This window comes from Protomyctophum parallelum (genome assembly GCF_964188405.1).
Source record: "Protomyctophum parallelum genome assembly, chromosome: 17".
Lineage (NCBI taxonomy): Eukaryota > Metazoa > Chordata > Actinopteri > Myctophiformes > Myctophidae > Protomyctophum > Protomyctophum parallelum.
In genome coordinates, this window is record NC_139719.1 from 43,080,650 (window position 1) to 43,100,875 (window position 20,226).

General features: G+C 46.3%; 1 protein-coding gene across 1 annotated transcript in view; it reads right to left on the minus strand.

The window, feature by feature from the left end:
• LOC310874785 (leucine zipper putative tumor suppressor 2 homolog) overlaps window positions 1-20,226 on the minus strand; it is a gene marked incomplete at its 5' end in the record, with an annotated part of 79,366 nt that overhangs the window by 26,196 nt on the left and 32,944 nt on the right. Inside the window, 2 exons of the mRNA XM_083787649.1 lie at window positions 849-1,052; window positions 3,437-3,523. Coding sequence (XP_083643775.1) covers window positions 849-1,052; window positions 3,437-3,523 — 291 coding nt within the window. The remainder of the gene's footprint in view (window positions 1-848; window positions 1,053-3,436; window positions 3,524-20,226) is intronic.

Genomic DNA, 20,226 nt, shown 5'->3' on the forward strand with positions numbered 1-20,226 from the left:
GTTATAGGTAACTAATGCTCTTACTGTGGGTTAGAGAATATAGTTATAGGTAACTAATGCTCTTACTGTGGGTTAGAGGATAGAGTTATAGGTAACTAATGCTCTTACTGTGGGTTAGAGGAGAATATAGTTATAGGTAACTAATGCTCTTACTGTGGGTTAGAGGATAGAGTTATAGGTAACTAATGCTCTTACTGTGGGTTAGAGGAGAATATAGTTATAGGTAACTAATGCTCTTACTGTGGGTTAGAGAATATAGTTATAGGTAACTAATGCTCTTACTGTGGGTTAGAGAATATAGTTATAGGTAACTAATGCTCTTACTGTGGGTTAGAGGATATAGTTATAGGTAACTAATGCTCTTACTGTGGGTTAGAGAATATAGTTATAGGTAACTAATGCTCTTACTGTGGGTTAGAGAATATAGTTATAGGTAACTAATGCTCTTACTGTGGGTTAGAGGATAGAGTTATAGGTAACTAATGCTCTTACTGTGGGTTAGAGAATATAGTTATAGGTAACTAATGCTCTTACTGTGGGTTAGAGGATATAGTTATATGTAACTAATGCTCTTACTGTGGGTTAGAGAATATAGTTATAGGTAACTAATGCTCTTACTGTGGGTTAGAGAATATAGTTATAGGTAACTAATGCTCTTACTGTGGGTTAGAGGAGAATATAGTTATAGGTAACTAATGCTCTTACTGTGGGTTAGAGGATAGTTATAGGTAACTAATGCTCTTACTGTGGGTTAGAGAATATAGTTATAGGTAACTAATCGAAGAGCGACTGACAGAAGACATTTTTTGAATCTGATCTCAGGTCAGAATGAAAACTGTCAGAATTACCTTGACGAGGAGCGTCCGCTGTCCGAGTTGGAGTGTCCGTGGTGGTGGCCGGTGGTGTGCGGCGGCGGCGGCGGTGCCATGTTTTTGAGGGGCTCCAGGTGGCCCCTGAGGGCCTCGGTGGGCCCCAGGCCGTACTCCAGGTGGCCCCTGAGGGCCTCGGTGCAGGGCCCCAGGCCGTAGGCGGTGCTGCTGTAAGGGGGCGGGCTGGACAGGGAAAGGAAAGGAAAGGTACTATGTTTACCCAGGGTAACTGGACTAAGGAAAGGAAAGGTACTATGTTTACCCAGGGTAACTGGACTAAGGAAAGGAAAGGTACTATGTTTACCCAGGGTAACTGGACTAAGGAAAGGAAAGGTACTATGTTTACCCAGGGTAACTGGACTAAGGAAAGGAAAGGTACTATGTTTACCCAGGGTAACTGGACTAAAGGAAAGGAAAGGTACTATGTTTACCCAGGGTAACTGGACTAAGGAAAGGAAAGGTACTATGTTTACCCAGGGTAACTGGACTAAGGAAAGGAAAGGTACTATGTTTACCCAGGGTAACTGGACTAAAGGAAAGGAAAGGTACTATGTTTACCCAGGGTAACTGGACTAAGGAAAGGAAAGGTACTATGTTTACCCAGGGTAACTGGACTAAGGAAAGGAAAGGTACTATGTTTACCCAGGGTAACTGGACTAAGGAAAGGAAAGGTACTATGTTTACCCAGGGTAACTGGACTAAGGAAAGGAAAGGTACTATGTTTACCCAGGGTAACTGGACTAAGGAAAGGAAAGGTACTATGTTTACCCAGGGTAACTGGACTAAGGAAAGGAAAGGTACTATGTTTACCCAGGGTAACTGGACTAAGTAAAGGAAAGGTACTATGTTTACCCAGGGTAACTGGACTAAGGAAAGGAAAGGTACTATGTTTACCCAGGGTAACTGGACTAAGGAAAGGAAAGGTACTATGTTTACCCAGGGTAACTGGACTAAGGAAAGGAAAGGTACTATGTTTACCCTGGGTAACTGGACTAAGGAAAGGAAAGGTACTATGTTTACCCAGGGTAACTGGACTAAGGAAAGGAAAGGTACTATGTTTACCCAGGGTAACTGGACTAAGGAAAGGAAAGGTACTATGTTTACCCAGGGTAACTGGATAAGGAAAGGAAAGGTACTATGTTTACCCAGGGTAACTGGACTAAGCTCAAGAATTACAGCCAGGCCCTGCTCATAGAACATTTCATGGTATGGGTTCAATGCCTTGTCCAAGGGCACTTCAGCGGTGGTCATTTTAACGTGCCGGTCCGGGGATACGAACTATAGCGACCTTCCGATATGAAGACCGCTCCGCAAACCGTTCGACACACCGCTGCCTTAAAGCGCACTTATTATTATTATTATTAGTTACTAGAAGAAACTAAAGTATAAATAAATGAACTAATACACTGTTTCAGTTAATATAACTAAACAAAAACTGTATTGTGTGTTTTACAAATGTAACTAAAACTAACTGAAACGGTAGACAAAATGCCTGCAGTTTAATTTTTTTGTCAATTTACTTAATATGAGCTTTTATGAATTCTGTACCAGTTTTACACCAGCCGTCGGCACCACCTTACGGTACTTTGCGGTCTGTGACGTCACTTGTTTACAATCTGACAAATAACCGAAAGTATTAAACCCGTTTTGCCGCCAGCATTAATTAATCTATCTATCGCACATTGCCAAGGTTTTATCAAAACATGGATTAAATAATATAAACCCTGGATTCTGGCAGGCTAGACGATTAATTTAAGACACCGTTTACTACAGTTCTGGCTGGCTTCGTGTTAAAAAAAACACTAAAACTAATAGCATTTTCCAAAATAAAAACTAGCAAATCCACTCTAGAAACGAATTAAAACTAAGTAAATTAAAACAGTTTGACTGCAGAGAATTGTTTAATCCAGGGTACGATACCTGCTATTTACATTCCCGCCTTTTGTTTTATGTGTTTAATCCGCCGTATTGTAATAAAAAAAAAGAAACTCTGTCTTTGCCGCAGAGATAGAGACTAGATGGTTTCGTTTTGATGACGAAACCGGAAATCAACACATTCTGTGGGCTGCTAGGGCTTCTGGGAAATTGAGGCCAATGCAAATGAATGGATCATGGAGAAGCGTCTTGTGCTGCGATCGGATCATAACAAACGGAGGAACCTTTTTTCGCCGGATTTTTACGGATCAAAAGCCCAAATAATGGCCCAGGCCGTAGCGTAACGGTCTGGGCACCGGACTGGTAATCCAGTCGCAGTGTGCCGCGGGTTCGACTCCCGGACCCGACACGGCCTTTACTGCATGTCATCCCCCCATCTCTCTCCCGTTTCCTGTCAGCCTACTGTCTGTCCCTTCAAAAATCAATAAAAAAGGCGTAAGCCGCAAAAAAAAAATATCTTAAAAAAAAAAGCCCAAATAATTCAGCGTATGCTCTGAAGGTAATACAACAATCTCTGCAGCGTAGCGTATTTGATTAAAATGCGGGCTACGCGTTTTTATCAGTCAAACTGTTTAAAAGTAAAAGCAAACTAAAACTAAACTAAAAATGAAAGATGTCAAACTGTTGTTAACCTGGACAGGGGCTCGGCCATGGAGCCGGTCTGGAGGCTGCGTCCTCCTCCTCCGCTGTAGGGGGCGCCGCTGTGCTTCTCCGCAGGGCTGTCAACCATCAGGAACATAATACGTTATGTTGACGTACAGATACATGCAATTAGCACTTTGTTTTAGAGCCCGACGGGTCCGATGGCGATATCGATGTCGGAGAGACCGACACCACTGATTGCCGATACGATGCAAATGTTTTGGACCGATGTTCAGTAATCAATTAACCCATTCTGACCTGAGATCAGATTCATACGAGGTTTCCAACTGGACACTGCACACTGGTCTGATTAACCCATTCTGACCTGAGATCAGATTCTAAAAAATGTCAGTCGTTCTTCGATTCTTCAAAAATAGCAGACCTACAAGCTCGTAGCGCGCCACTCGGTGGCGCGCTATGAGCTTGTAGATCTGCTATTTTTCAATAGCTAAAGCATAACATGATGCTAACACCAAAATGGGTTCCCGTACAGAATGGGTTAAAGGGTAAGACCACTTTTTTGAGGTTTGGGGTGTGTAGTTACTTTGCCATGATGCAACTCCAAATGTGGACAAGAAATAAAAAAATACTTCTCCAGTGATTAGAAATTGATCATTCAAAATATGCTCCTCATTGACTTACATTGTAGCTGAAACAGCTCTCAAAGTCACTCTTTTAGTACGTAAACAAACACAAACAACGTTGATTCAGACAATATAGAGCATCGCCAAAACTCATGTGGTTTTATTTTTTCATAATTTTTTTAGATTCCTGTTGATTTTACTATTTGAAGATCTGGATCCGGATCCACGGATCCAGTCCGGGTTTCCTTCCCAATAAAATGGACAAATCAACAGGAAGATAACATTTTTATGAAAAAATAAAACCACATGAGTTTTGGTGATGCTCTATATATATTGTCTGAGTTTGTTTACGTGTAGCCTCGGTACCAGGCTTTCATTTTTGTTGGTGCAAAAATGTAAAGCCTGGAGGAACGCATTGGCCGCTCTGGTCTAAAAGTAAAGCCTGGAGGAACGCATTGGCCGCTCTGGTCTAAATGTAAAGCCTGGAGGAACGCATTGGCCGCTCTGGTCTAAATGTAAAGCCTGGAGGAACGCATTGGCCGCTCTGGTCTAAAAGTAAAGCCTGGAGGAACGCATTGGCCGCTCTGGTCTAAAAGTAAAGCCTGGAGGAACGCATTGGCCGCTCTGGTCTAAAAGTGGGAGTCAACCCTTCCGGGTGGGCGTCGCTCCAAATGATGTGACGTAGCGCTGCACTAGGGGGGGAGAGGAGGGGCCGGGGGTGACGGACAGATCGATGAGATCCAATCAGGGCGTGCGCAAATCTGAGCCGCGACCCGCCCCTCTAGACCAGAAACCTAACACGTTAGCTCAGGCTAGTTTACGTACTAAAAGAGTGACTTTGAGAGCTGTTTTAGCTACAATGTAAGTCAATGAGGAGCATATTTTGAATTATCAATTTCTAATCACTTGAGCAGTTATTTTTTATTTCTTGTCCACATTTTGAGTTGCATCATGGCAAAGTAACTACACAACCCAAACCTCAAAAAAGTGGTCTTACCCATTAAATAAAATGTTTTGGCAATAAATAAAATAAATAAAATGCACCCTGACTTTAGGAATGCAGTGATACAGGTTTTTTCCATGAATTCATTTGTATATTTCCCGATATTTTGCCGATATTCGAAATCTTACATAGCAAAAAATGTAAATACAAAACGTGCATTACGTGCATTAGCATTTAATTTTCTACACTGTAAATCCCTGGAACATGTGACACGTTTAAAACATAAACACCAGTGTGTAATAATAAAATGCCACATGTTTATTAATGGTCATAAAATACAGTAGAACACGAGTTCACTCAAACACCTCACGAGAACACCTATAGTGTTCAAATTCTAAACACCTATAATATGACTGACTGACTGATTGTAAAAACTAAACACGTTTATGTGTTTAAAAAGTGATTAAACAGAACTTCTGTTTATAATCTAAACACTGTGACACGTTTAAAAAGTGTTAGAAATATGTGTTTATAACCTAAACGCTTGGGTTTAGTATTCAGCTATTAGTGTAAATGTCCGTCCAACACAAAATTAGAAAAATTCCCATTGTCAATTTGTATGTCACTAGAATCCTAGCGCCATGCGATGCGTCGCAAATGGGAAGAATGCAATAGGAGATGGCGATGCGAGTGCTGTACTTGTACCCCTTTGTACTGTACTGTACTCCTTAGTATTGCACTGTACTGTAACGTTGTCCTCTGTACTGTACAGTACTGTAGTCCTGTGTACTGTACTGTACTTCTTTGTTCTGTACTTTTTTTGTTCTGTACTGTAATGTACTGTACTGTAGTCCTGTACTGTTAGTTATTATTGTTGTTATTCTTCTTATGATTTGTATTATTTATTATTATTATTATTGTTATTATTACATGGATTATTATAGCACACTTTTTCTAGTTTCTAGTTTAGATTTTCTTTTAGTTTTTCCTTTAAAAAAATCAGACCAGTCTGAATTGAGTGGTGCAACAGCGCCCCCTGTTGGTACTCTAAACAGAGGGACATTGTGTTCCTTGGAGTGGTTGCACCACTAAAAGAAAAATAGATAATTGGCGAAAGTGGACATTTTCAAGATGTTTCGCTCTCTGGAACAGAAGGTCCAATCTGTTCAGTTCAAAGCGTGTTGGGACGGGCCCAGTTGGGACCCAGTTGGGGCCCAGTAGGGACCCAGTTAGGGCCCAGTTAGGGCCCAGTTGGGGCCCAGTTGGGGCCCAGTTGGGGCCCAGTTGGGACCCAGTTGGGGCCCAGTTGGGACCCGGTTAGGGCCCAGTTAGGGCCCAGTTGGGGCCCAGTTGGGGCCCAGTTAGGGCCGGGTCTTGATTTTCTGCCGCGTTGAGAACTCTAGTTAGACATCATGGCCGCCAGTTCCCACCTGATGTTGTGTGGGAGTTCAGACTGATCCAGACCATACCGAGTGACTGTGAGCTTGCATAACGTCTTCAGGCTAGGACTCAGGTCTAAGATATCCAGGCCAGACTGCCCCTTGTAGCGGTATGTTACAAATACCATGCTACGATCTTCCACCATGCAACAGCGCTTGCTGCTGCATGACACAGGCAGGCCTGTCCCTTTGGGCTCAACCTTCTTCCAGGAGAAGGTCTCTGGACAGAATTTCCACAGGTTGTTATTTTCGACATCACCAAATATGTACAGCTCACCATTGTAAGTAAAGGCTGAAGGTTTCCAGCGTCCTTCTGGAAGAAGCTGTGCAGAAGGTGTGCTCATCCAGAGGTCGTTCTCTGTGTCAAACACTCTGATGGTGTTGTAGCACTGACCCCCCCAGCCCCCAAATACAAACATCTTTGTCCCGATGATGTTTGCAGAGTGACACCATGAAGCAGGAGGTGGAGTTCCTCTGGTGATAATTAAAGACCAGACCATTGTGCTGGTGTCCAACTTGTACATGTCATTAGTCCATCTAGTCAGCCCTGTGTGTCCTCCATAGATAAACATGTCCTTCCCCAACACACAGGCTGAGTGGCCACTCCTCGCCTCTGGAACAGCTCCAGAAACCCTGCTGGGTTTGGACCACAGGTGGGCGTCCACATCAAATGCATAAAGCTCATTGTAGTACTCCCCTCCACAGTATCCTCCCCAGATGTAGACTGTATCTTCTACCAACACAGCTGTGTGGTCGCAGCGCCTGGATGGAACCTCAAGGTGACCGTCTCCTCTTCCAGGACTCACTGGAGGTAACGTCTCCCAGCGTAAAGATACCGTATTGAAGACCTCCACCTGAGCATCGCCGTACTGATAGTTAGAATCCCCCAACGGAAAGCCGTAGACTTTGTGTCCGACCACGACAGTAGCACACTCGTGAGTCTCGTGACTCCTTCTTTCTCCTTTCAGACGTAAGGCCCAACGAAACATTTCACACAACTGCGCCGTCGTTAATCGGTGCATTTGTTTTATTAGAGGATGTTGACGTCAACGATGACGAATTTGTGACGTCGTCGTGCGATGATGTCATCATGTTGAAGAGCCACTTGGCATTTGAAATTCGACACTGTGATGTCAGTCGTCACGCTGTGGCGCGTTGTGAGCTTTTAGATTGGCTATATTTGGGGAAGAGACTAGGTGTGTGTCTCTCTCTCTCTCTCTCTCTCTCTCTCTCTCTCTCTCTCTCCCCCCTCACCTCCCCCTCTATCTATCCCCCAGTGGCAGTGGATCAGCGGGTAGAGCGGCCGCTTGGGAACCAGGAAAGTTCCCGGTTCAATCCCGGGAACACCCCAGAGTTAGTGTCAAAGTGTCCTTGAGCAAGACTCTGAACCCCTAATTGCTCCCGGTGTGCAGGTTGGTGCCTTGCATGGTTTCCTCTGGCATCGGTGTGTGAATGGGTGAATGTAATACACAATCTCTGTAAAGCGCCTTGCATAGAGGCACTATATGCTGTAAATGCACCATTTACCATGTCCATTCCATTCGTCCGTTTGTGTTCTGTGAACAGTTAATGTGATGACGATGTGCAAGTCGGCTTTTATTCATTTGGATATGCCTGACTTCCAGGGTTAGGCAACCTGGCCTGGTGGAGACCTGTGCTCTGAGGAGCACACTTTTTCTAGTTTTTTTATTTTTTAATCCCACGATTTTCTAACCCATTTTTCACCCCTGTGTCAATTATCTAATGTGATCCTAGGCTCTACACACCCTCCGCCAACCTAGTCCCCATATATGGGGGACAAGGGGAGAGCAACGGACTTGAACTCATGCTTCCTTCATGCATGAGTGTCCAAGTCACTCCTTTACACCTGGCAGGGGGGAGTTTCCCTGGTTAGACGTAGCGCGTGGAAGGAACACGTTATTCCAACCAGTTCCTTTCCCCTCCATCAGGCGCCCCGGCTGGCCAGGGGGAGGCAGTTTAGAGACCAGGATTACTGCATGTTTTTTGTGAGGGTACCTACCCTTTTTCTAGTTTCTAGTTTTGAATTTTTTTAGTTTTTCCTTGAAAAGAAAGGAAATCAGACCAGTCTGAAGTGAGTGGTGCAACAGCGCCCCCTGTTGGTACTCTAAACAGAGGGACATTGTTTTCCTTGGAGTGGTTGCACCACTAAAAGAAAAAGAAAAAAATGGCGAAAGTGGACATTTTCAAGATGTTTCGCTCTCTGGAACAGAAGGTCCAATCTGTTCAGTTCAAAGCGTGTTGGAACGGGCCCAGTTGGGGCCCAGTTGGGACCCAGTTGGGACCCAGTTGGGGCCCAGTTGGGACCCAGTTGGGACCCAGTTAGGGCCCACTTGGGACCCAGTTGGGACCCAGTTGGGGCTCAGTTGGGGCCCAGTTGGGACCCAGTTGGGGCCCAGTTGGGACCCAGTTGGGGCCCAGTTAGGGCCCAGTTAGGGCCGGGTCTTGATTTTCTGCCGCATTGAGAACTCTAGTTAGACATCATGGCCGCCAGTTCCCACCTGATGTTGTGTGGGAGTTCAGACTGATCCAGACCGTACCGAGTGACTGTGAGCTTGCATAACGTCTTCAGGCTAGGACTCAGGTCTAAGATATCCAGGCCAGACAGCCCCTTGTAGCGGTATGATACAAATACCATGCTACGATCTTCCACCATGCAACAGCGCTTGCTGCTGCATGACACAGGCAGGCCTGTCCCTTTGGGCTCAACCTTCTTCCAGGAGAAGGTCTCTGGACTGAATTTCCACAGGTCGTTATTTTCGACGTCACCAAATATGTACAGTTCTCCATTGTAAGTAAAGGCTGAAGGTTTCCAGCGTCCTTCTGGAAGAGGCTGTGCAGAAGGTGTGCTCATCCAGAGGTTGGTCTCTGTGTCAAACACTCTGATGGTGTAGTTGTACCGACCCCCCATAATATAGCCCCCAAATACAAACATCTTTGTTCCAATGATGGTTGCAGAGTGACACCATGAAGCAGGAGGTGGAGTTCCTCTGGTGTTAATTAAAGACCAGACCATTGTGCTGGTGTCCAACTTGTACATGTCATTAGTGACTCCAGTCTGGGTGTTTCCTCCATGGATAAACATGTCCTTCCCCAACACACAGGCTGAGTGGTACCTCCTCGCCTCTGGAACAGCTCCAGAAACCCTGCTGGGTTTGGACCACAGGTGGGCGTCCACATCAAATGCATAAAGCTCATTGTAGTACTCCCCTCCACAGAAGCCTCCCCAGATGTAGACTGTATCTTCTACCAGCACAGCTGTGTGGCTGCAGCGCCTGGATGGAACCTCAAGGTGACCGTCTCCTCTTCCAGGACTCACTGGAGTTAACGTCTGCCAGCGTAAAGATACCGTATTGAAGACCTCCACCTGAGCATCGCCGTTCAGAGAGTTAAAATCCCCCAACGGAAAGCCGTAGACCTTGTGTCCGACCACGACAGTAGCACACTCGTGAGTCTCGTGACTCCTACTTTCTCCTTTCAGATGTGAGGTCCAACGAAACATTTCACACAACTGCGCCGTCGTTAATCGGTGCATTTGTTTTATTAGAGGATGTTGACGTCAACGATGATGAATGTGTGACGTCGTCGTGCGATGATGTCATCATGTTGAATAGCCACTTGCCATTTGAAATTCGACACTGTGATGTCAGTCGTCACGCTGTGGCGCGTTGTGAGCTTTTAGATTGGCTATATTTGGGGAAGAGACTAGGGTCCTGATTCTTCAAAAACGAAATGCGCCAGAGTGTAACGGTGACGGAAACAGATATCGTATTTATCCGTCCGATCAAGCTACGTTGAGATGACGTGTTATTCAGAGAGTGGTGTGTACCACAGGTGCGCTGGCGTATCGCAGGTGTATGTCATACTGAAAGCAGCGGGTGCAAAGTGATCGGAAAAGCAACCGACAACCTCATCTGCATTGATCCACGCCCCATATCGACCATAAAAGGCTTCAAGCATGACTCAGCAGACAGCAGTTTGTCTGAGATCACAGCCGCAGTCACTGCTATATCCAAGCTTACAATGGTGCGTGCTCCGCTGAAGCAATATCATTATAATTTATTTAATTAAGTTCGGGACCAAGGCGGGTGCTCTCTCACACCTATGCAGAGGTAAAACATATCCGATATTTAAAATATCGGATATGTCAATGCAAAAGTCGTCTTTTCAGAGAGAGAGAGAGAGAGACGAGAGAGGGAGGGGGGCTGCATGGGCCCTCGACACTGTTGCGCGATAAAGAACAGTAGCCCATAGCCCCATACATTCATAAGTAAATATATTATAGGCCTACCTCGTAGGCCTGGGATCCTCTTGTCTGAAGAAATTATAATCCAGTGAGTTTATCCAGTGAGTTAAACTATTCTGTGTGTGGCATCCATGTGATCAATATCAATATACATTATTATAAATTCTGTCTGTCTGTCCGTCATGTTCACGAGTGGAGGTGAGCTGGTTTAAAACTGATATGACTGGCCGACTTTCAAACACGCTGCATTCATTAGGCTATAAATGTGGTCTTCTATTTTTTATATAGGGCTAATTAGCCCTATTCATTTTCCAATGTGAATCGGATCGGCAGCACGCTGCTGTCTGCCCCCCCCCCCCCCCCCCCCCACACACACACACACACACACACACACACACCGAAACAACGTTAGATTCGTACAGTGCAAAATGCAGATAAGTGTAGGCCTATGTTCTTATTACAATTGTGAGTTTGTTTTTTAACATGCAGTCCGCGAGAGCCGATCTACAAGCTCACAACGCGTTGCACTGCGAGTAGCCTAGAGAAGGCTGTCCAGTGAGCAGCGCAATCGCGCATGGCATGCTATAGAAATATCCTAATAAATAAATAAAAAGGTGTCGGGGCTTGCAGGGGCAGTTTCCTTATGGGACTCTATAGGCTAACTTGCCTCTAGAATGCATGCATTTAGGCATACAAGTGCACTCGGCTTTTATATATATATATATATATATATATATATATATATATATATATATATATATATATATATATCGTTTTTTTATGTGCTGATCGACCAATATGTTGGGGGCACATGCCTATACATATTTTATCTGAGATTTGGGGACTATTTATTGATTCAGCATGAAGACTAAAGCCTTCTGAATAAATCTATATGCAAGTGTATGCTTCCGCAAATTTCTCCGCCACCTAAAGAGGTGGCGGAGGATTTAGCGGAGTTTCCGACGAACCAAAGTCAGCGTCAAGTTCACGGCCATTTCCATGAATTCCAAATTAATGTGGGAAATCCACGTAAATGCCTTTCCGCCAGCGTCACGGCAAAATATATCAGCGGAAACACGTTGAAGAATCAGGCCCAGTGTGTGTGTGTCTCTCTCTCTCTCTCTCCCCCCTCACCTCCCCCTCTATCTATCCCCCAGCGGCAGTGGCTCAGCGGGTAGAGCGGCCGCTTGGGAACCAGGAAAGTTCCCGGTTCAATCCCGGGAACACCCCAGAGTTAGTGTGAAAGTGTCCTTGAGCAAGACTCTGAACCCCTAATTGCTCCCGGTGTGCAGGTTGGTGCCTTGCATGGTTTCCTCTGGGATCGGTGTGTGAATGGGTGAATGTAATACACAATCTCTGTAAAGCGCCTTGCATAGAGGCACTATATGCTGTAAATGCACCATTTACCATGTCCATTCCATTCGTGAACAGTTAACAAACAGTTAACAAATTAACTGCTCCTGGCGGAACGTTCCGTCAGAAGGAATCCAACTAGCAACTGCTTCTGGCATAATGTTCCGTCTGATAAGCTTTATTATTGATATCAAACCGGATCGCTGATTTTATTTTCATTCTTTTTTTGGCTTGGCCTTTCCTTCTTTAGCGATCCTAGACCGGGTTGCGCAACCGCGCTGCCGTCCACCTCCCATTATACAGGCTGACTAAACCGCGCTGCCGTCCACCTCCCATTATACAGGCTGACTAAACCACGCTGCCGTCCACCTCCCTTTATACAGGCTGACTAAACCACGCTGCCATCCACCTCCCATTATACAGGCTGACTAAACCACACTGCCGTCCACCTCCCGTTATACAGGCTGACTAAACCGCGCTGCCGTCCACCTCCCGTTATACAGGCTGACTAAACCACGCTGCCGTCCACCTCCCATTATACAGGCTGACTAAACCACGCTGCCGTCCACCTCCCATTATACAGGCTGACTAAACCACGCTGCCGTCCACCTCCCATTATACAGGCTGACTAAACCACGCTGCCGTCCACCTCCCATTATATACAGGCTGACTAAAAAGCTGAATAACTCTAAATCTACGGAGCTCTCCGTGGTTTGGATAAAACGAGCGATGTTCGGAGGTCTTTGCTGATTCTCCGGTGGTCTAGATGGAAACATTGGCGCTTTCTATAGAGCAAGATGGCTTCATTTTAGCTCGCTAGCATTGACGCTATTTATTTAGCATTTAAATATGGACGCCCAAACAGGATGTGGGTTCAGCGTGTGCTGCATTGGAATCGGCTCGGCAGTCTGCGGTTGGCTCTGCGTCCAGCAGGTGGCAGCATAATGGGTTAATGTGATGACAATTTGCAAGTCGGGTTTTATTCATTTGGATATGCCTGACTTCCAGGGTTAGGCAACCTGGCCTGGAGGAGACCTGTGCTCTGAGGAGCACACTTTTTCTAGTTTCTAGTTTTGAGTTTATTTAGTTTTTCCTTAAAAAATATAATCAGACCAGTCTGAAGTGAGTGGTACAACAGCGCCCCCTGTTGGTACTCTAAACAGAGGGACATTGTGTTCCTTGGAGTGGTTGCACCACTAAAAGAAAAAGAAAAAAATGGCGAAAGTGGACATTTTCAAGATGTTTTGCTCTCTGGAACGGAAGGTCCAATCTGGCTTCAAGCATGACTCAGCAGACAGCAGTTTGTCTGAGATCACAGCCGCAGTCACTGCTATATCCAAGCTTACAATGGTGCGTGCTCCGCTGAAGCAATATCATTATAATTTATTTAATTAAGTTCGGGACCAAGGCGGGTGCTCTCTCACACCTATGCAGAGGTAAAACATATCCGATATTTAAAATATCGGATATGTCAATGCAAAAGTCGTCTTTTCAGAGAGAGAGAGAGAGAGACGAGAGAGGGAGGGGGGCTGCATGGGCCCTCGACACTGTTGCGCGATAAAGAACAGTGGCCCATAGCCCCATACATTCATAAGTAAATATATTATAGGCCTACCTCGTAGGCCTGGGATCCTCTTGTCTGAAGAAATTATAATCCAGTGAGTTTATCCAGTGAGTTAAACTATTCTGTGTGTGGCATCCATGTGATCAATATCAATATACATTATTATAAATTCTGTCTGTCTGTCCGTCATGTTCACGAGTGGAGGTGAGCTGGTTTAAAACTGATATGACTGGCCGACTTTCAAACACGCTGCATTCATTAGGCTATAAATGTGGTCTTCTATTTTTTATATAGGGCTAATTAGCCCTATTCATTTTCCAATGTGAATCGGATCGGCAGCACGCTGCTGTCTGCCCCCCCCCCCCCCCCCCACACACACACACACACACACACACACACACACACACACACACCGAAACAACGTTAGATTCGTACAGTGCAAAATGCAGATAAGTGTAGGCCTATGTTCTTATTACAATTGTGAGTTTGTTTTTTAACATGCAGTCCGCGAGAGCCGATCTACAAGCTCACAACGCGTTGCACTGCGAGTAGCCTAGAGAAGGCTGTCCAGTGAGCAGCGCAATCGCGCATGGCATGCTATAGAAATATCCTAATAAATAAATAAAAAGGTGTCGGGGCTTGCAGGGGCAGTTTCCTTATGGGACTCTATAGGCTAACTTGCCTCTAGAATGCATGCATTTAGGCATACAAGTGCACTCGGCTTTTATATATATATATATATATATATATATATATATATATATATATATATATATATATCGTTTTTGTATGTGCTGATCGACCAATATGTTGGGGGCACATGCCTATACATATTTTATCTGAGATTTGGGGACTATTTATTGATTCAGCATGAAGACTAAAGCCTTCTGAATAAATCTATATGCAAGTGTATGCTTCCGCAAATTTCTCCGCCACCTAAAGAGGTGGCGGAGGATTTAGCGGAGTTTCCGACGAACCAAAGGCAGCGTCAAGTTCACGGCCATTTCCATGAATTCCAAATTAATGTGGGAAATCCACGTAAATGCCTTTCCGCCAGCGTCACGGCAAAATATATCAGCGGAAACACGTTGAAGAATCAGGCCCAGTGTGTGTGTGTCTCTCTCTCTCTCTCTCCCCCCTCACCTCCCCCTCTATCTATCCCCCAGCGGCAGTGGCTCAGCGGGTAGAGCGGCCGCTTGGGAACCAGGAAAGTTCCCGGTTCAATCCCGGGAACACCCCAGAGTTAGTGTGAAAGTGTCCTTGAGCAAGACTCTGAACCCCTAATTGCTCCCGGTGTGCAGGTTGGTGCCTTGCATGGTTTCCTCTGGGATCGGTGTGTGAATGGGTGAATGTAATACACAATCTCTGTAAAGCGCCTTGCATAGAGGCACTATATGCTGTAAATGCACCATTTACCATGTCCATTCCATTCGTGAACAGTTAACAAACAGTTAACAAATTAACTGCTCCTGGCGGAACGTTCCGTCAGAAGGAATCCAACTAGCAACTGCTTCTGGCATAATGTTCCGTCTGATAAGCTTTATTATTGATATCAAACCGGATCGCTGATTTTATTTTCATTCTTTTTTTGGCTTGGCCTTTCCTTCTTTAGCGATCCTAGACCGGGTTGCGCAACCGCGCTGCCGTCCACCTCCCATTATACAGGCTGACTAAACCACGCTGCCGTCCACCTCCCATTATACAGGCTGACTAAACCACGCTGCCGTCCACCTCCCTTTATACAGGCTGACTAAACCACGCTGCCGTCCACCTCCCTTTACACAGGCTGACTAAACCACGCTGCCGTCCACCTCCCATTATATACAGGCTGACTAAACCACGCTGCCGTCCACCTCCCATTATACAGGCTGACTAAACCACGCTGCCGTCCACCTCCCATTATACAGGCTGACTAAACCACGCTGCCGTCCACCTCCCTTTACACAGGCTGACTAAACCACGCTGCCGTCCACCTCCCATTATATACAGGCTGACTAAACCACGCTGCCGTCCACCTCCCATTATACAGGCTGACTAAACCACGCTGCCGTCCACCTCCCATTATATACAGGCTGACTAAACCACGCTGCCGTTCACCTCCCATTATACAGGCTGACTAAACCACGCTGCCGTCCACCTCCCTTTATACAGGCTGACTAAACCACACTGCCGTCCACCTCCCATTATACAGGCTGACTAAACCACGCTGCCGTCCACCTCCCATTATACAGGCTGACTAAACCACGCTGCCGTCCACCTCCCATTATACAGGCTGACTAAACCGCGCTGCCGTCCACCTCCCATTATATACAGGCTGACTAAACCACACTGCCGTCCACCTCCCATTATACAGGCTGACTAAACCACGCTGCCGTCCACCTCCCATTATACAGGCTGACTAAACCACGCTGCCGTCCACCTCCCATTATACAGGCTGACTAAACCACGCTGCCGTCCACCTCCCATTATACAGGCTGACTAAACCACACTGCCGTCCACCTCCCATTATACAGGCTGACTAAACCACGCTGCCGTCCACCTCCCTTTATACAGGCTGACTAAACCACGCTGCCGTCCACCTCCCATTATACAGGCTGACTAAACCACGCTGCCGTCCACCTCCCATTATACAGGCTGACTAAACCACGCTGCCGTTCACCTCCCATTATACAGGCTGACTAAACCACGCTGCCGTCCACCTCCCATTATACAGGCTGACTAAACCACGCTGCCGTCCACCTCCCATTATACAGGCTGACTAAACCGCGCTGCCGTCCACCTCCCATTATACAGGCTGACTAAAAAACTGAATAACTCTAAATCTACGGAGCTCTCCGTGGTTTGGATAAAACGAGCGATGTTCGGAGGTCTTTGCTGATTCTCCGGTGGTCTAGATGGAAACATTGGCGCTTTCTATAGAGCAAGGATGGCTTCATTTTAGCTCGCTAGCATTGACGCTATTTATTTAGCCTTTAAAGATGGACGCCCAAACAGGATGTGGGTTCAGCGTGTGCTGCATTGGAATCGGCTCGGCAGTCTGCGGTTGGCTCTGCGTCCAGCAGGTGGCAGCATAATGGGTTAATGTGATGACAATGTGCAAGTCGGGTTTTATTCATTTGGATATGCCTGACTTCCAGGGTTAGGCAACCTGGCCTGGAGGAGACCTGTGCTCTGAGGAGCACACTTTTTCTAGTTTCTAGTTTTGAGTTTATTTAGTTTTTCCTTAAAAAATATAATCAGACCAGTCTGAAGTGAGTGGTGCAACAGCGCCCCCTGTTGGTACTCTAAACAGAGGGACATTGTGTTCCTTGGAGTGGTTGCACCACTAAAAGAAAAATAAATAAATGGCGAAAGTGGACATTTTCAAGATGTTTTGCTCTCTGGAACGGAAGGTCCAATCTGTTCAGTTCAAAGCGTGTTGGGACGGGCCCAGTTAGGGCCCAGTTGGGACCCAGTTGGGGCTCAGTTTGGACCCAGTTGGGGCCCAGTTAGGGCCGGGTCTTGATTTTCTGCCACGTTGAGAACTCTAGTTAGACATCATGGCCGCCAGTTCCCACCTGATGTTGTGTGTGAGTTCAGACTGATCCAGACCGTACCGAGTGACTGTGAGCTTGCATAACGTCTTCAGGCTAGGACTCAGGTCTAAGATATCCAGGCCAGACAGGCCCTTGTAGCGGTAGGTTACAAATACCATGCTACGATCTTCCACCATGCAACAGTGCTTGTCTCTGCATGACACAGGCAGGCCTGTCCCTTTGGGATCAACCTTCTTCCAGGAGAAGGTCTCTGGACTGAATTTCCACAGGTCGTTTTTTTCGACGCCACCAAATATGTACAGTTCTCCATTGTAAGTAAAGGCTGCATGACCGTTGAGTTCCTCTGGAGGAAGCTGTGCAGAAGGTGTGCTCATCCAGAGGTCGGTCTCTGTGTCAAACACTCTGATGGTGTTGTTGTACCGACCCCCCATATAGCCCCCAAATACAAACATCTTTGTCCCAATGATGGTAGCAGAGTGAAACCATAAAGCAGGAGGTGGAGTTCCTCTGGTGTTAATTAAAGACCAGACCATCGTGCTGGTGTCCAACTTGTACATGTCCTTAGTACTTCCAGTCTGGGTGTCTCCTCCATAGATAAACATGACCTTCTCCAACACACAGGCTGAGTGGCCCCTCCTCGCCTCTGGAACAGCTCCATAAACCCTGCTGGGTTTCAACCACATGTGGGCGTCCACATCAAATGCATAAAGCTCATTGTAGTACTCCCCTCCATAGTATCCTCCCCAGATGTAGACTGTATCTTCTACCAACACAGCTGTGTGTCCCCAGCGCCTGGATGGAACCTCAAGGTGACCGTCTCCTCTTCCAGGACTCACTGGAGGTAACGTCTCCCAGCGTAAAGATACCGTATTGAAGATATCCACCTGAGCATCGCCGTTCGGAGAGTTAGAATCCCCCAACGGAAAGCCGTAGACCTTGTGTCCGACCACGACAGTAGCACACTCGTGAGTCTCGTGACTCCTTCTTTCTCCTTTCAGATGTGAGGTCCAACAAAACATTTCACACAACTGCGCCGTCGTTAATCGGTGCATTTGTTTTATTAGAGGATGTTGACGTCAACGATGACAAATGTGTGACGTCGTCGTGCGATGATGTCATCATGTTGAATAGCCACTTGGCATTTGAAATTCGACACTGTGATGTCAGTCGTCACGCTGTGGCGCGTTGTGAGCTTTTAGATTGGCTATATTTGGGGAAGAGACTAGGGTCCTGATTCTTCAAAAACGAAATGCGCCAGAGTGTAACGGTGACGGAAACAGATATCGTATTTATCCGTCCGATCAAGCTACGTTGAGATGACGTGTTATTCAGAGAGTGGTGTGTACCACAGGTGCGCTGGCGTATCGCAGGTGTATGTCATACTGAAAGCAGCGGGTGCAAAGTGATCGGAAAAGCAACCGACAACCTCATCTGCATTGATCCACGCCCCATATCGACCATAAAAGGCTTCAAGCATGACTCAGCAGACAGCAGTTTGTCTGAGATCACAGCCGCGGTCACTGCTATATCCAAGCTTACAATGGTGCGTGCTCCGCTGAAGCAATATAATTATAATTTATTTAATTAAGTTCGGGACCAAGGCGGGTGCTCTCTCACACCTATGCAGAGGTAAAACATATCCAATATTTAAAATATCGGATATGTCAATGCAAAAGTCGTCTTTTCAGAGAGAGAGAGAGAGAGACGAGAGAGGGAGGGGGGCTGCATGGGCCCTCGACACTGTTGCGCGATAAAGAACAGTAGCCCATAGCCCCATACATTCATAAGTAAATATATTATAAGCCTACCTCGTAGGCCTGGGATCCTCTTGTCTGAAGAAATTATAATCCAGTGAGTTTATCCAGTGAGTTAAACTATTCTGTGTGTGGCATCCATGTGATCAATATCAATATACATTATTATAAATTCTGTCTGTCTGTCCGTCATGTTCACGAGTGGAGGTGAGCTGGTTTAAAACTGATATGACTGGCCGACTTTCAAACACGCTGCATTCATTAGGCTATAAATGTGGTCTTCTATTTTTTATATAGGGCTAATTAGCCCTATTCATTTTCCAATGTGAATCGGATCGGCAGCACGCTGCTGTCTGCCCCCCCCCCCCCCCGCCCCCCACACACACACACACACACACACCGAAACAACGTTAGATTCGTACAGTGCAAAATGCAGATAAGTGTAGGCCTATGTTCTTATTATAATTGTGAGTTTGTTTTTTAACATGCAGTCCGCGAGAGCCGATCTACAAGCTCACAACGCGTTGCACTGCGAGTAGCCTAGAGAAGGCTGTCCAGTGAGCAGCGCAATCGCGCATGGCATGCTATAGAAATATCCTAATAAATAAATAAAAAAGGTGTCGGGGCTTGCAGGGGCAGTTTCCTTATGGGACTCTATAGGCTAACTTGCCTCTAGAATGCATGCATTTAGGCATACAAGTGCACTCTGCTTTTATATATATATATATATATATATATATATATATATATATATATATATATATTGTGGGGTCTCGCGAGCGACACCCCGCGATGGTAAGTGCGTTGCCAGGGCAACCAGACAAGCTGTCAGACAGAAGACGCCTCGGATCGTAAGACACGCCCTCGGCCGCCTAATAGGGGAGGTCTACGTCCCGAACCTCCTCCTCCACCAGATTGAGCTGATGGACGGACCGCGCCCAAACCAGCAAGCGGCCACACCCGGCGTATGAAAGGAAGACTTAGTAGTCGGTCTGACAGCGGCTGGTTCACACACACAAGCGCTCACGGAGGCACGCACGCACAAACCGTCGGGGGGTAAGCAGACACACACGCTCTCACCAAACACACACACTCCTGTGTATATATCTCTGCATGCCTTAACTGTCACTCTCCCCGTCACAGGCTTTCAGGATCGGGCCAGGGAATGTCCGTGGGACAGAGACCTCGGACGACACGGATGAATGAGTGAATTAGGAACGGGAGTTCCAGGAGTTCACAGTTATCGCGACGCAACAGGGGGGCAGCCCTGCCACAGCGAAGACAACTGGAACCCATACTAAAAGGTCGGAAGGAAACCTATTTAATTCCACACAGACTATTCT